Source organism: Orcinus orca, chromosome 21, assembly GCF_937001465.1.
Source record: "Orcinus orca chromosome 21, mOrcOrc1.1, whole genome shotgun sequence".
NCBI lineage: Eukaryota > Metazoa > Chordata > Mammalia > Artiodactyla > Delphinidae > Orcinus > Orcinus orca.
This window is the reverse complement of record NC_064579.1, coordinates 11,044,751-11,059,397: the sequence shown is the minus strand read 5'-3', so window position 1 is coordinate 11,059,397 and position 14,647 is coordinate 11,044,751. Positions and strand designations below refer to the sequence as shown.

The following is a 14,647-nucleotide window of genomic DNA, read 5'->3' as shown; positions in this document are numbered from 1 at the left end:
TTTGGACTGGTTTGTCATACAGCAGTAGATAGCTGATACAAGGTCTGAAAGGTGGAGAGGAAGGGAGAAAGCGTTCTAGGCTGGAGTTGCAACTCCAAACAGGTTGAGAGTCAGAAAGGTGTGAGGTCAGGTCAAAGAAGAGTGAAGACACCAGTAGGATTGGATGTCTGACCACTTTCTTCCAATAAATCAGGAGCATGAGCATTTAAGAGAACATATACTGGAAGTCAGACCTGCACTATTACAACTCTTGAGGCGCACCATCAAGCCCTAAGAAATAGGAATGCCCACATGCTGAAACACACAGTGAGCTTCAGTACCCCATCTGTCCAAGATGTACTTTGAGAGAGTGAGGCATTGTTTTCTAGCCAACTATATTATGCCAAGGGGGAAAAAAGAAAAGATCTTTGTGGCCTACAATCTGCTTTTACTTTTTATATAGAGAAGTCTAAAGTTTATGTGACTTACTTTCAAGAAACTGCTAGAGGCAACTTCACAGAATCCCAGAGTAAAGGATATTATGTAGCTAGAGTGCTTTTAAAATCTTAAATTCTCACAACGTGCATCTAGTAGGCCATTGAATAACACACAGCTTCGACTCAATTTTATTAGATCATTGAATTTATTTTTTACCATAAAAAGCGCAAGAGAAATAGCTTCCTTTAAATGCTAAAAATGTGTTCTTTCTGTTGAGTGGTACTTGCCGGGACAGAACATCCCTGGGAGATGACGGATTCTTGTTTCAAAAGCAGTTTCTTAAATTTGGCGGGACAGCGGTGGAGGGTTCCGAGGGGGATGGGATGAGTTAGGGTGGGGCGGGTGTGATATTCAGATGGAACAATATTTAACCTACAGCCCCTCATGCCTGGGATCCTTTGTACCAGCAGGCACGGAGGCGTCCTTCGTTTCATTCAGTTTTTTTTTTTTTTAAAAGCGGAGTAGTTGACGAAGCGCCAGAAACTTTATACCAAATGGCCTTATTGAGCCACTATTTTATTCAAGCAATGCTCAGATCAGCAGTACCCCAAAGGTCAGAAAATCACGGCGAACGGGGAATTTCCACAGCAGAAAAGGCAAGGGTAATCAAGCCTGAAGCGTCCCACGAGGGGAGCCGTGGAAGAGGCAGCAAACCTGAAGAGCTCCGTGTGTGTGCGCGTTAGCAGGGGAGCGAGCGAGATAGAAAGTTGTTCTAATTGCAGCCTTTCTCCTGCGAACGTGTTGCTCCCTTTGGTCTCTCCGGTAACCAGTTCACCCAAAACTTTTCTGCCACGAGGCCCCGGAAATCCCGCGTGCTCCCTTCCTGCGCCGGCTAACAGGTCCCCGGTCAAAGAAGCGTCACCTCTCAGACCCCGGGAAATCTCCGCAGCCCCCTCAGACTGCAGCCTGGTCGCCGCCCGGCCTCCCAGTGCAGCAATCGGGGCGACGGAGAGGGAGGCGGCGCGCAGGCCAGGGAAGACCCGGGAGGACCGACTCGCGGGCCGGGCTCGGGCATCGGCATGGGGAAGGGAGGCGCGGGCCGAGCTCGCCCCGCAGGTAAACAGGCCGGCGAGGCGCAGGGCGCTGCCGCCGCGGCCGCCCAGCGATTTCCAGGCACGCAACTCCGCCTCCAGGGATCTCTCCCTCGCGCGCTCGCCCCGCCGCCCGCTCGCAGCCTCAGCAGCCGCCGCAGCATCACTTCACACAAAGGACTGTTCCCCGCCGAGCAGCACCTCCACGTCCTCCTCCGGTGACGGCAGCCCCGACAGCCGGGCTCGGGCGCGGCGGCGGCGCGGGGAGGACCTGTCACTCCCAGCAACCGCGGCGGCGGCTTTTTTTTTTTCTATTTTGCTTAAAAAAACATTTTTTTTTTTGCCCTTATACTGCTTGGCCTTTCTGTGGTTCCACCCACCTCTTCTCTCCCTTCCTCCTCCTCCTCCCGTAAACAACTCTCCCACAGCTCCCGCCAATAAATAAATTAGGAGGAGGGTAAGGGGGAGGGGTGCGGGGGGAGGAGGGGAGAGGAAAAGGGAGGCAGCGCGAGGGAGCGAGGCAGAGTCCGAACCGACAGCCAGGAGCCCGCACGCACCTCGCACCATGAGATGGCGACGCGCCCCGCGCCGCTCCGAGAGGACCGGACCCCGGGCCCCGCGCCCCGGCCCTGACGCCCGCTCGCCGCCGCCGCCGCTGCCGCTGCTGCTGCTGCTGTGGACCGCGGCCCTGGCGCCGGGGGCGGCCGCCGGCGACGAGGCGGCTCCCGCGGGGGCCTCGGTGTGCTACGCGTCCCCGCCCAGCGTGGGCTCGGTGCAGGAGCTGGCTCAGCGCGCCGCGGTGGTGATAGAGGGAAAGGTGCACGCGCCGCGGCGGCAGCAGGGGGCACTCGACAGGAAGGCGGCGGCGGCGGCGGCGGCGGCGGCGGGCGAGGCAGGGGCGTGGGGAGGCGAGCGCCAGCCGTCAGCCGCCGGCCCGGGAGCGCTGCCCGCCGCCAACCGGACCGTGCACCCGTGGCCCACGGGCCCCGCGCCCAGCGCCGCCGAGCCCGGAGACGAGGCGCCCTATCTGGTGAAGGTGCACCAGGTGTGGGCGGTGAAAGCCGGGGGCTTGAAGAAGGACTCGCTGCTCACCGTGCGCCTGGGCGCCTGGGGCCACCCCGCGTTCCCCTCCTGCGGGCGGCTCAAGGAGGACAGCAGGTATATCTTCTTCATGGAGCCCGATGCCAACAGCAGCGGCCGTGCGCCGGCCGCCTTCCGAGCATCCTTCCCCCCTCTCGAGACGGGCCGGAACCTCAAGAAGGAAGTCAGCCGGGTGCTGTGCAAGCGGTGCGGTAAGTTCCTCGCCTCGCGGGGCGCGCTCGGGCGGGGCGGGGAGGGCGCACTCCCGGGGCGCGGCGGGCGCCGGGCTTTCGACGGACGCGGTCTGAGCGGTGGAGTTTCGGGCTTGGAAGCCTCTGGGCGATCCTCAGAGGAGGAGGGTTCGCGGATTGGATTCCACGGGCAGCGCCTTCTCCAGTGTCCCGGTTTCGAGGCATTGCCATTGGTGAAAGCCCAAGTTTGGTCCTCGGTTGGGGCCGCCTCAAACTTTTTAATTCCTTGGGGTTTCGTTCGTCAAGTAGAATGGAAATGGGCCGGCTGCTTTCTTGCGCGTGCCTTCTTGAACTCTTTCGTTAGGAGTTGCTGTTAAGGGCAGCCGTGTGGGGCTTTTCCTCTGAAGGAGGAAAGGTGAGTCGGACAGGACTGTAAAGTCTTCCCATCACTTCGAGTCCGGAGTGTGGACTTGGTCAGGGGTTTGTGTCAGGGGTTTGTGTCTATGGAGAGTCCAACAAGAAAAGGACAGAGCACTGCGATTCCCCTTGCGATGTGGCAGAGTTTTTGGCGAACTCATTGTCTGAACAGACAGGTGCAGTCTGCACCTTGTGAAAATGTGTATGTGAGAAGTATATAAAGTTGGGTGTTTTCTTTTTGCTGACATCATGTCAAGAATTTTTGTTTTCATAGTATTTTCGTTTGGAGTATGCTTTGGCACGTCAGGGCGTCAGAACAGATGAGTGTCATTATGGAGCTTCGCATGTGTAGGCCCTTAAGGAGAATTTCGGAAGATAAGTTTAGCAATCGTGTTTCAAAGACCTTTCCCGATTTTACCACTGCAAAGGGTTCTTCCCAGGTCTCCTTAGTATTATCAGGTCCGAGAAATCAGCTGATAAGCTGATTACATTTCTGAAGTAGCATTACGTTTATGCCATTCATAAAGTAATTTCTAGGTTCTAAATATTTGTGTAATTTCCTGATGATCATGTAATCACTAAAACATAGAGGGGTTTCTTCTCAAACCAAAAATTAACATGATTACACATCACAGATTCTAACGTGAATAATAGTTTTCCCCTGGTCTTGATGTATCCGTCTGATAGATGGTTGGGTTAATTGAATTTTTACAAAACTCAGCACCATGCCATGCTCAGTCCGCCTGTGATGTACAGTGCGTCAGCTGTTTTCAATTCGTATCAGGTGATGGTTATTTACATTTTTGATGAGCATTTCTGATGCTTGTAGCCTGCGGTTAATTAATGCCTAACGATTTGGTTTTGATGTCAGGGAAGAGCATTGCTTATCCTCCATTGCCTTATTTTCACAATGCACTTTGTGCGCCAGAGACCTGTTAAGATTGCACCACTCTGTGGCCGGAAGCTGTTCTCAAACAGTGGTGCTGAAGAAAGCTGAGTGATGTTGGGATTCCCCGGGTCTGGCTGATAGATGTCACTATAAAACATGGGAAACTCTCTGCTGGGAGCTGTCTTTATTAGGAAACACAAAAGCTCCTCACCATTGAACTGCATCATATGTTATTCTGTTAGAGAATCTGAAACAAAACATTTTAAGCCACGCTGTCATCCCATTTTCACGTGTTTTATTGTATGCCGTTCAGGAAGGATTTTGCTTTTATCCCAAACCATATGAGTGGTGGATCACTTACTGCACATGGTGGAAGTTAATATAAAGGGGATCGTAGTTGGCAGTGATGCCTAGGATGGGGGGTGGAGTGTTGCTAGATAAGCCATGGTGTTAGTTACGCCTTCTAACTAGAAGGAGATGTCAGTTTTCAGGGGTAAACTTCTTATAAGTGTCCAGAGGACGCTTGGAAATGGAAAATTCATGTTGTCTGGAGAAATACTATTTTCGTGCTTCTAAGCCAAAAAAGCTTCACTAAAGGTAGTCTTGCCGTTTTGTTTGCCAGTCAAAGGAAATACATAGTTGTAAGTTGTGGCATGCTAAACAAAGCAGGGTTGTTTTTTTTAAATGAACTGGAAATCTCCTGAGTGTAATGTAGTAGATTAAGAAATCATGAAGTTACTGCTTCAGGTTTGTGTAATTATTGTGTATGTTTGGTGATTTTAGGGTTACGTACTTTAAATTACGATACCGCGTGAAACTTTAATAGGTTTAGCTAAAGACTAACTGAAATCGTGCTCAAAGTTTCTCTTGGATTTTTACGAACATAGTAGTTATTGTGACATTGTAGGCTATAAGTAAATAGTATAAGCTGTTTTATATAAGGAAACTCAGTAAGTCCATACTTGGAATGTGGGGTGTAAAAGTGTGTATGTGTGTGAAAACTTGTGAATTCTTCCAGTTGTGTGGTCTGGTTTTAACAGTGCCATTCAGAACTTACCAGGCAAAGGAACACAAATTGGGCAAAAAAAAATGTACAGAGAGAATAGGGACTGATTTGTCGTGGTTGAGCTGCTTCTGTGTGCTTCTGGTCAGGAGATTTCAGGGAGAGTGATGGAGCAGAGGGTTCTTATCTAACCACACGAAGCTGCCCTGGGGGCGCGATGGTTGTTCCTGCCTGAGCCCTGATGCTAGGCTGGAGAGGGGATATAGCCAAGTCATTTTGTGATATCATACCCAGGGCAACAGTTTCCAGCTCTCCTTTGCTCAGCTGCAGTGTTGTTTCCTACAAGTTGCTTCCTAGTGTAGAAACTACACGTGCAACAGATTAGCCTTAGGGTTGAGCTAATGGAAGTCTTCCCTGAATTATTTTTTCTCTCCTCCCCGTCCCCTCTCCCCATCTAAGAGAAACTCCTGAGTAGAGTCTGTATAAAAAGAAGCTCTCCTCTGAACAATGGACTTTTGGAAACAAAAACTGTGTAGTGTATTTTAGGTGACAACACAGAATCTCCTAGCTTGTTTGCTTTATGTTTGAGGTTTGTGTGAACTACACTTCCTTTACAGTTAAATTCTTCCCAGTCTTTGCTTTCTCTCTTGCTCACTACACAGGCTAAGACATTTCTAGGTTTTATATTTATTGGAATGGAGAATAATTTGCTGTGCAATTAAATTGCCATTATTCAAACAAATCATTGTTTGATGTACTACACTTCTAGTTTTCAAAGCATTGCGGTTATACTAGGCTGTAACTGATTCCCAAAAAGGAGTAAAAATACTGATGTTGAATAACATCTATAATTGGGCCATGCAAGATTTGTACATCAGTTGTGTTCTTACAAGCCAATCTAAATATTCAGTATATTATATCATATTGGAATGTGTAATAATGCAAACATGTTTGTCAAATATTTATGATCAACGTCTTTCCTTTTCTCATGTCCTCAATAACTATTTAATAAAGTGTGCTGACCTTATGGTGTTATGAAAATGACAGAAATGCTGCAGGGATTTTCCAGCCAACTATTGAAGAGAATTATTCTTAATAAAAGCTATATTAAGGGTATAGCAATAGGAACAGATACAGCATGGCTGCTTGTTTTTCAGAAATGTGTAAATGTAATTTCCCAAGTGCTTGTGATGGCTCTCTTTAAACTGTATAAATCTTACTGTCAATTCTGTACTGTATTTAGAACACTTATTTCTGTTGAGTAGAGAAACCGTGTATGTATTTATATATATTTATTTTAAAAAATGAAACCAAGATGGGTCCTTTGGGAAAACAACTCTTTGGAATAAAAATATTTTAAAAGGTGAATTTAAATATCTGAATTAGTATATTACAGGCACTAGGGGATCGTTCTCATCAAGTTGTGGGAGATCTATAAATCCTCTGGATCTAGGGAAAGTTTTACCATATGTCTTAATGTATTAGGTAAGACCAGGAAGCTTAAACAGCCCTGAGGGTCAAAACAATGGGCTGTGCTTCCGCTGGCCTGTATATTTATAGCAAATGAGAGCAAAAGACGTGATTGGGCGGGTTATTGCCCTTGTCAAATGCAATCTATTCATTGTTCAGGAAATCTCCTTTGCTTCGATGCCCATTTTCTTCCTGTTATTTTTTTCTTAATTATAAACATAACATCTTTTAAAACCTATTTTTAAATTTCAGTGACAAGTGATGAACTGGCCAGGTGTCCAAAGATCTTGAAACTCTCATCTGCCCTCAGTACTTAGCAATACTTAGGTTTTTCGTTTGGTTGTTTTTGATATGCTCAAATGATGTGGAAACATTATGTCTATAGGTAATTCTGATTGAATGGGTATCTTGATTAGCCTTATATAAATGAATGATAATGAAAACAAAGTATATAATGAGAAACAGTGGTAGGGATTCATGTATTATTACAGTCATTGAAAGTATATAATGAAAAAAGTTTGTAAAGAAAACAAAAGGTTAAAAAAATAATTAGGGCTCTTATGGACTCATGCAATTTGTTACCAAAAACAATAGTGTAACAACATGTTTTCGTCAAAGTTTTCATAAGAAAGTGAGAACGAATTTTTAATGTCCTTACTTTGTAGACAGTTTTCCATTCAAGTATGAATGCTCTAAATTTGCGCATGCACATTTTACTCTGGGCTGTTACGTTATCATGAAATTTAAGTTAAAATGAAAGTAACATTATGAAAGAATGTATGACCTAGCCCCTGTCCCAAATTTCAGTCACTTTCTAATACTTGAACAGCTGATTAGTGATACAGCCTGTCACATTTTAAAATGTAAAGTTGAATTATTTGCGAATTTACAGAATTCAGACCTAAGTCTTATTAAGTGCTAGTTGAGAGGCTGTATTTCATGTTACTGTGTTTTCATATTGTTTAGGGCGGTGATGGGCTTGAGTTAAGCCTGTTTCTGAAGGCTTGTCTCCTGACTCTCCATCTGCAAATGATCCATACAGGTCGAAGAAGATTTTAAAAAAAGAAATTTTGGTGAAGTTGAAAGCTTAAAATGGGTTGACGAATCTCTGCTTGGCATAGGTCTGATTGTTAGGAAATGGTCCCCCCCAACGTAGACTTGCCACCCAGCCATCCTAGAAAGAGACGCCTAAGTGGTAATTGACATTATTTTTTTAGTCTTCCAGAGAACCAGGATATTTTTCCCTTTGGAAAATAGTTTCCTGAGAAACTGTATCCTCACCTTGGTTCTCCCCATTAGGACCTAGCCAAATTTATATCCTGTTTTTTTTTTTTATAACTAAAAAAACAAAACAGAAAGTTTACTCACAGCTTGGACGGTACAGGGGAGACAGAGGTATCAGTTCCTAACTCAGGCTTCAGCTGTGTCTTCCCTTCATCTCTATTTCCTTTGTGAGGACACTGCAGGGTAAAGCTTTAGGTAAACGATGGGGCCCGTGAGTGGATCTGAGTCTTCAAGAGAGCAAAGGATGTATTGATGCTTGCTCATCGTCACACTGACAAGTCTTCTTGTGACACCTTGGAATTCCGCTGTCTGGGTCTAAGTGTGTCAGAATACGGAGGTCCTAGATCACAGGACGTGAATGTTGGGAGTTCCCTGGTGGCCTAGTGGTTAGGATTCTGGGCTTTCACTGCCATGGCCTGGGTTCAATCCCTGCTCAGGGAACTGAGAATCCTGCAAGCTGCGCGGTGCAAAAAAAAAAAAAAAAAAAGATGTGAATTTACAATAGGTGTCTTTCAGTTCCTGATAGGCTCTTTGTTCCTCCCATGAAGACATAGATGGTAACCCGCATTGCATCTCTATTTCAGGGGCTTCCCCGCTACAAAGCCCGGCTTTGGAGATCTGCCCCAGTCAGTGTGCTGGGGACTAGAAGAGCACAGCTCCGAGTGCTGCCTGCTTCTGGAGCTGGGGGCCAGGTTTAGGAGGTCATGCCCAGAACCTAGAGGAGGGAATTACTTCTTTCGCTCTGCTGTGCCACCAAGTGTGAGCTGAACAGAGCCCAGCACAAGGGAACATGCCTGATGTGGGCCCTAGGGTCTTGGTGGTGGGCACACCCGTGAGCCCGGGGCATGGAGGGGTCATGATCAGAGAGGTGAAGCCCTCTCTGCTTTGCTGCATTAGGAAAGTCACAGCAGTAATACTGTTGTCCCAAACATTTGTCTCTAGTCTGTGAATTGCTGTTAAGGCAAAAGAAGCTAAAAAATTGAGGGGCTTACTAAGACCACTGGGTTATAACTATTACTCATTGAGTTTGTGTCTTTTTTTCCCTCTGTGATAGACACGTGTTGCCTGACCCGTGTGGGTTAAATACGTGTTAAATAATCAAATGAATAAATGAATGAAGCATCCTGGATGCTTGTTGGATGGTGTTGGATGGTGGCAATCACTGTTCTAGGCTGAATTTTGGAGAAAACAAACAAAACCTCTGATTCTTTCTCTTCAGCTCTCTAATTTGGTGAGCTAGCCTCTTTGTAGGAAGTAGCATTTAGAACCACATCCTCTCAGGACACCATTTCCTCCTCTGGATCAACCTTGGGGCTTCCAAGAAAGGTTATTTAATTTCCTAAAATTTGTTTTTTTCATAACTTATTCCTGGATTTTAATATTCTGTATTCTGTGTACTCTATAGCCCCAGCTGGGGAACAGAATTCCCTGTGTTGTAAAGACTTCCAAGCACAAAAGGGGTTTTCGATTGTCAATGGATCCCTGCCAGTGTTTTGAGCAGACCCATTACCAAATCATCCCAACCAATTTTGTTTTGGGTACTAGATCTCAGCTCTCAGGAATTCTGTGTTCTCCCTGATCTCCCCCAAGGTGTTTCACCACGTCAGCCCTGTAAGTGCAGTTCTTGTAACTGAGGATGGAAAAGACTGCTTGTATCCCTCAGAAGTAATAAGAAAAGACTTTGGATGACTTACTTTTCACTTTTTCTTTCCTTTGTCGTGAACGTCCAGTCAGCTCTTGGTTAGAATGTAGGTGGGACGGCGCCTGTCCATGTGGGCTCTGGTGAACAATGAGATCCTTTTCCTCCACTTTTTTGGTCGGCCTTGGAGACACCACGGGTGATGTGTCATCCGTGAAGCAGCAGATGCGGTGGTGGCATTTTCTTCTACCGCAGGGAGCATCCTGGCTGCAACTCAGTGCAGACCTGGAGAGGAGGTTCTGTCTACTGAGGAGGAGAAGGGTAGCTGTCGTTGTTTCAGGTAAAATTGGTCATTAGACTTGGTCCTTGGGAGGTGATTCTGACAGTGGAGGCCCTTCGGTGGCTGACTGGATGGAGATGTTCCACTCAAGAGTTCATTGTCACGCCATCAGCACACAAGGACCACAGCTTTGAAATTTCCCCGGCTCTCTATTTCTTTGCAAGTCTGGACACCTCTGAGATACTCTTTCCTCTGAGGTCCTCATTCCCATCCACTGAGATGGCTCACATCTTTTCCTCAGAAACCGTGGCAACTTTTCTTTCATTGCAGTGGGAATTTTATTAAAGTCAAGCATTTTTGGACCACAGTCTTATTCTGGTGAGTGTGTTTTTCCCCCAAGTTGTAATAACATAAAAGTCACCATTTAAGTTATTTCTAAGTTGCAGTTCAGTGGCATTAAGCATTCACATGCCACCATCACCACCGTCGATCTCCAGAAGTTTGTCATCTTCCCAAACTGAAACTCCAAACCAATTAAACAAGAATTCCCTATTCGCTCTCCTCCAGCCCCTGGCGACTACCGTTCTGATTTGTCTCCATAATTTGACTCTATTTTACCTCATTTTAGTGGAACCACACAGTATTGGCCTTTCTGTTACTGGCTTATTTCCCTCGGCATAATGAATTTGAGACTCACCTATGTTGTAGCATGTGTCAGAATTTCATTCCGTTTGAAGGCTGAATAATATTCCATTGCATGTATGTACCACGTTGTTTATCTGTCAGTGGACACTTGGGTTGTTTCTACCTTTTGGCTGTTGTCAGTAATGCTGCTATGAACATGGGTGTACAAATATCTGTTCGAGACCCTGCTTTCAGTTCTTCTGGATACATATCCAGAAGTGGAATTGCTGGATCATATGGTAATTTGATGTTTAATTTTTGGAAGAACTGCCGTGCTGTTTTCCACAGTAGCTGTACCATTTCACATTCCCACCGGCAACGCACAAGGGTTCCAATCTCTTCACGTTCCCGCCAATGTGTATTATTTTCTATTGGTTTGATGATAGGCATCCTGATGGGTGTGAAGTGGTGATGAGCAGTTTTTGTATTGTTGTTGTTTTCTATTCAAAGTTAGTGCTTCTAATTACACTGTCATTAATAAACAAAAGTTCCCAGAAACAGAGGTGTTCATCTGTCCATCTCTTAATTTACCCAGTATTTAGGCTCCTGAATCTGAAGCCACCAAATAACGAAATTACAATAGATAATAGCTTAATAAAAACCAATAAAAGGTTTAAAGGTTAAAGTTAGCCTCTAGTCACTATTCATATTGCTATCAACATGGTCCAGAGAGACTCCTTATCATACCCGGATTAGTATCAGCATCTTTTAATTTTTATTTATTCATTAAGTTTCCTTTTTTATAATTTCCCTGCCTCTCTTCTGTCCATTGCTGCAAACTGACTTTCGTTAAACCCTGCACTGGAGGACGAATCGCTCTAAAATACTACTTTTACGAGATCTCTTTTTCTGCTCAAACTTTCAATGGATGCATCATAGTTACCTCTAGACCCTGACGTTCAGGGTCCTCCTTAATCCAAACCGAGCCTAATCTTTGTCACTTGTACTATGTGAACGATTTTATCCAGGCTGCTTCATGAACAGGCCGTGTACTTTCCTAATCCTCTAGTTTTTTGTGTTTTTTTTTGCGGTACACGGGCCTCTCACTGCTGCGGCCTCTGCCGTTGTGGAGCACAGGCTCCAGACGCGCAGGCTCAGCGGCCATGGCTCACGGGCCCAGCCGCTCCGCGGCGTGTGGGATCTTCCCGGACCGGGGCACGAACCCGTGTACCCTGCATCGGCAGGCGGACTCTTAACCACTGCACCACCAGGGAAGCCCTAATCCTCTAGTTTTTACATATGCCACTTCCTCTGCCTGGGTCTGCTTCTTCCCTCATTTCTGTCCACAGAAATTCTATGTCTCCTTCAAGGGACAGCTATATCCTACTGCTTCCACAACAGTCCTAATAACGATCCTGCCAGAAATACTCACTCTAGCCTTTGAATACAGAGCACCATATAAAGTATGTTTTACTCCATACTTTATACGTGGTGCATTTCAAATTTCCCTTATGTTATCTTTGGTTTTTAAAAACTGATGTGTTTAACAGTTTTTCTAGCTGTGAATGTCTTGCCTCACCTGGGAGACCACAGTATCCTTGCAGTCAGACACTTGGGGTGTCCTCAGCTTATTCACAAGTGAAAAGTGCCCCAGCCTTAGAGTCAGGAGAACTCCTTTCCACTTCTAGCTTTGTAGTTTAGTACCTGGGTGGTTTGGGGTGAGTAACTTTACCTCTTTGGGCCTCAGTTCCCTAATATGCAGCATGAGAAGGTGGAAGTAAAGAGCTTTCCATGGTCCATTCAATCTGCATCTGGTTCTCATCTCAGAAATGACCCAACATGCAAACCCCTTCTGCTACTGCCCGAGGAGCTTTTCTTTCCCTCTCTCCTCATTTTAGTCTTGTTCTGTGGAGAAGAGTCATGGAAAAACAATTGTGAAACTTTTGGACACTCCGAAAGAGGAGTGACAGCTTAAGTAGAGTGAAAAAGCGTCTCCCCTTTTCCTCCAAAGCTTTTCGCCTCCCTTGCCTTTTGGGTCATTTTATTACACTGTCAAAGAGTAGTTATTTGTGTTCATGAGCATCGTCTTTTCAAAAAGCAGATACTGTCTTTGAAGCTATAAAGTATGATTAATATATTAATTTACAACTGTAAACTTTTAAAGCAAGAAGTTCAGTCATTTGTTTTATAAAATGACAAAGAAGATTCGAAGTGCTTTACTATGAATTTTAATTTATCTATTTTAACAGTGTAAGTCTGACACTGTTTTAGGTTTTTAATCATTAGTGCTGTTGTGGAAATGGACGAGACCAGCGCAGAGAGTAGGGAAATCCTGGTTTCCAGCCAGATGGTACCAGGTCTGATGATGGTGGGGAGAGAGTTCCCACCTTCATGCAGAATTGGGTTAAAAGACCTTTCTCAGCTTATGATATTTATGGTTGGGGCCAGAAGATGATAGATTTTAGTCCCTTTGTGAGTAGAAGGAGCAATACAGAAGCAAGTTGTCAGATGAGAAATAATTGGATCTTTTAAAATCACTGCATGAAGAGGCGTTGGCAGTGCCACACGGGCCGGGCACGACTCAACTGCGTCGTGTCTAGTTTTGTTTTGCTCCTTCCTTTGCCTCTGATGAGTTCAGCTATTCCAGCAGATCTAATGGTACTTAGAAACCATGGCTCCTAGGTCCATATCTCTAGCCCAGGCCCTATTTTCTGGCTCCAGATCAGTATATTCAAGGACTTACCAGATAACCCACCCAAATGTCCTACAGACACTTCACAGTAAACACATTGAACAGGATCTCATCATGTCCCCTGGCAGTCCGTCTGGACACCTGGATACTAATGATGAAACTGCTATCGCGACTCCTATTACAGTCACTGCTGTTACTACCAGTGGCTTCCTGGAGTGACAGCTTATTCTATGCCACATAGAGTAGTAAGTGCTCATAAGAGCTTAGTTAACTCCTCACCATATGGTAGCATCAGTGTCTTCCTAGTTAGCCCAACCGGAAACCTCTGCTTCTGCCCCATATCCATTTGGTGACCAGATCTCATTGATTCTACCTCCTTAACACATCTCAGACCCCCCCCTTCTACCCCAACTCCACTGTTTCTGTAGCAGTTCTCAGCCTTATTGGAACAGCCTCTTATCTTTGCTTAGGGATTCTCCTCATCTTAAATTCATTCTCTGAACTATTGTTAATGATCTTTCCAAAGCAGAAAAGATGGTACTATACCCTTGCTTAAACCTCTTCAGCTGCCATCAGGATAAAATCTGAACTCCTTAGGATGGCTTAGATGGCATTCACCTTTTATCCAAGTGTTCTTATCCAACTTCTTCTCCTACCTGGAACCCTGTGCTACACTGACGGCATGGCTCCCCACGTGCCAAGTGGCTGGAGGGATCTTTACATTTACACCTACAGTTCGTTCTTCCCCAGAACGGTCTGCTTCTCTATCTACTTTCTGTACCTTTGCTACCCGTTGTACCAGACTATGTCCTTCAGTGGGAGGACGGTTACATAAAACTGTATGGCTATATAATGGATTGTGTTGTCTTTAAGAATCTTGTTGTAGAAGAAAGTATAATGACTTACAGATACATTCATAGTGTGTTGTCAAGTGAAAAAATATAGTGCAGACTGTATAATTGCTTTTACTATTATCTATTTATATCCATCTGTCAATCTAAAGAGAAATAAAAGCCTGGAAATCTATATAACAAAATGTTAGTTAGGCATTAGAATGATTGATTTTAGGAATTTCATGTGTATTTCTAGAATTTCTATAGTGATTATATATTCCTTTTAATAAGGAAAAGGAATACATGCTGTTTTTAAAGAAGTACTGACAAAGACTGAATCTTAAGGGAATTTGTCCCTTTTGAGCATTGCCTTTCTCATAGTAGATGTACTAGTTAGGGTAGGCCAACTGCTGTAACAAATGGTACCCCAAATATATTACAGTGCAAATTCAATAGTTTATTTCTGCCGGTGAGTAGACAGACACAAGATATTCTAGTCTTTCCTTTCCTCTGAAAGAGACGGGTGCTGACACCTGAGGCATAGCTGAACCTCACTTCCGACCAAATTGGTTGAAATAGGCAGGGTTCCAATTTGCAGTGGTCATTTTATTCTTAATGGCTCAGCTGTCCTTTGGAAAGGAGACAGATTTGCCTTTTGCTGCCTCATTGCAGTGGGTGAGCCGAATAGTTACATGCAGAGCAGACATAACAGCTATCCATGTTCACGGTAGATAAAT

The 14,647-nt window shown here is 45.1% G+C and overlaps 1 protein-coding gene across 1 annotated transcript in view; it reads left to right on the top strand.

Moving 5' to 3' along the window:
- The first annotated feature begins 2,073 nt into the window (after nt 1-2,073).
- NRG1 (neuregulin 1) overlaps nt 2,074-14,647 on the top strand; it is a 1,030,155-nt gene continuing 1,017,581 nt past the window's right edge. The window contains exon 1 of the mRNA XM_049704163.1: nt 2,074-2,800. Within this exon, the coding sequence (XP_049560120.1) occupies nt 2,074-2,800 (727 nt within the window). The remainder of the gene's footprint in view (nt 2,801-14,647) is intronic.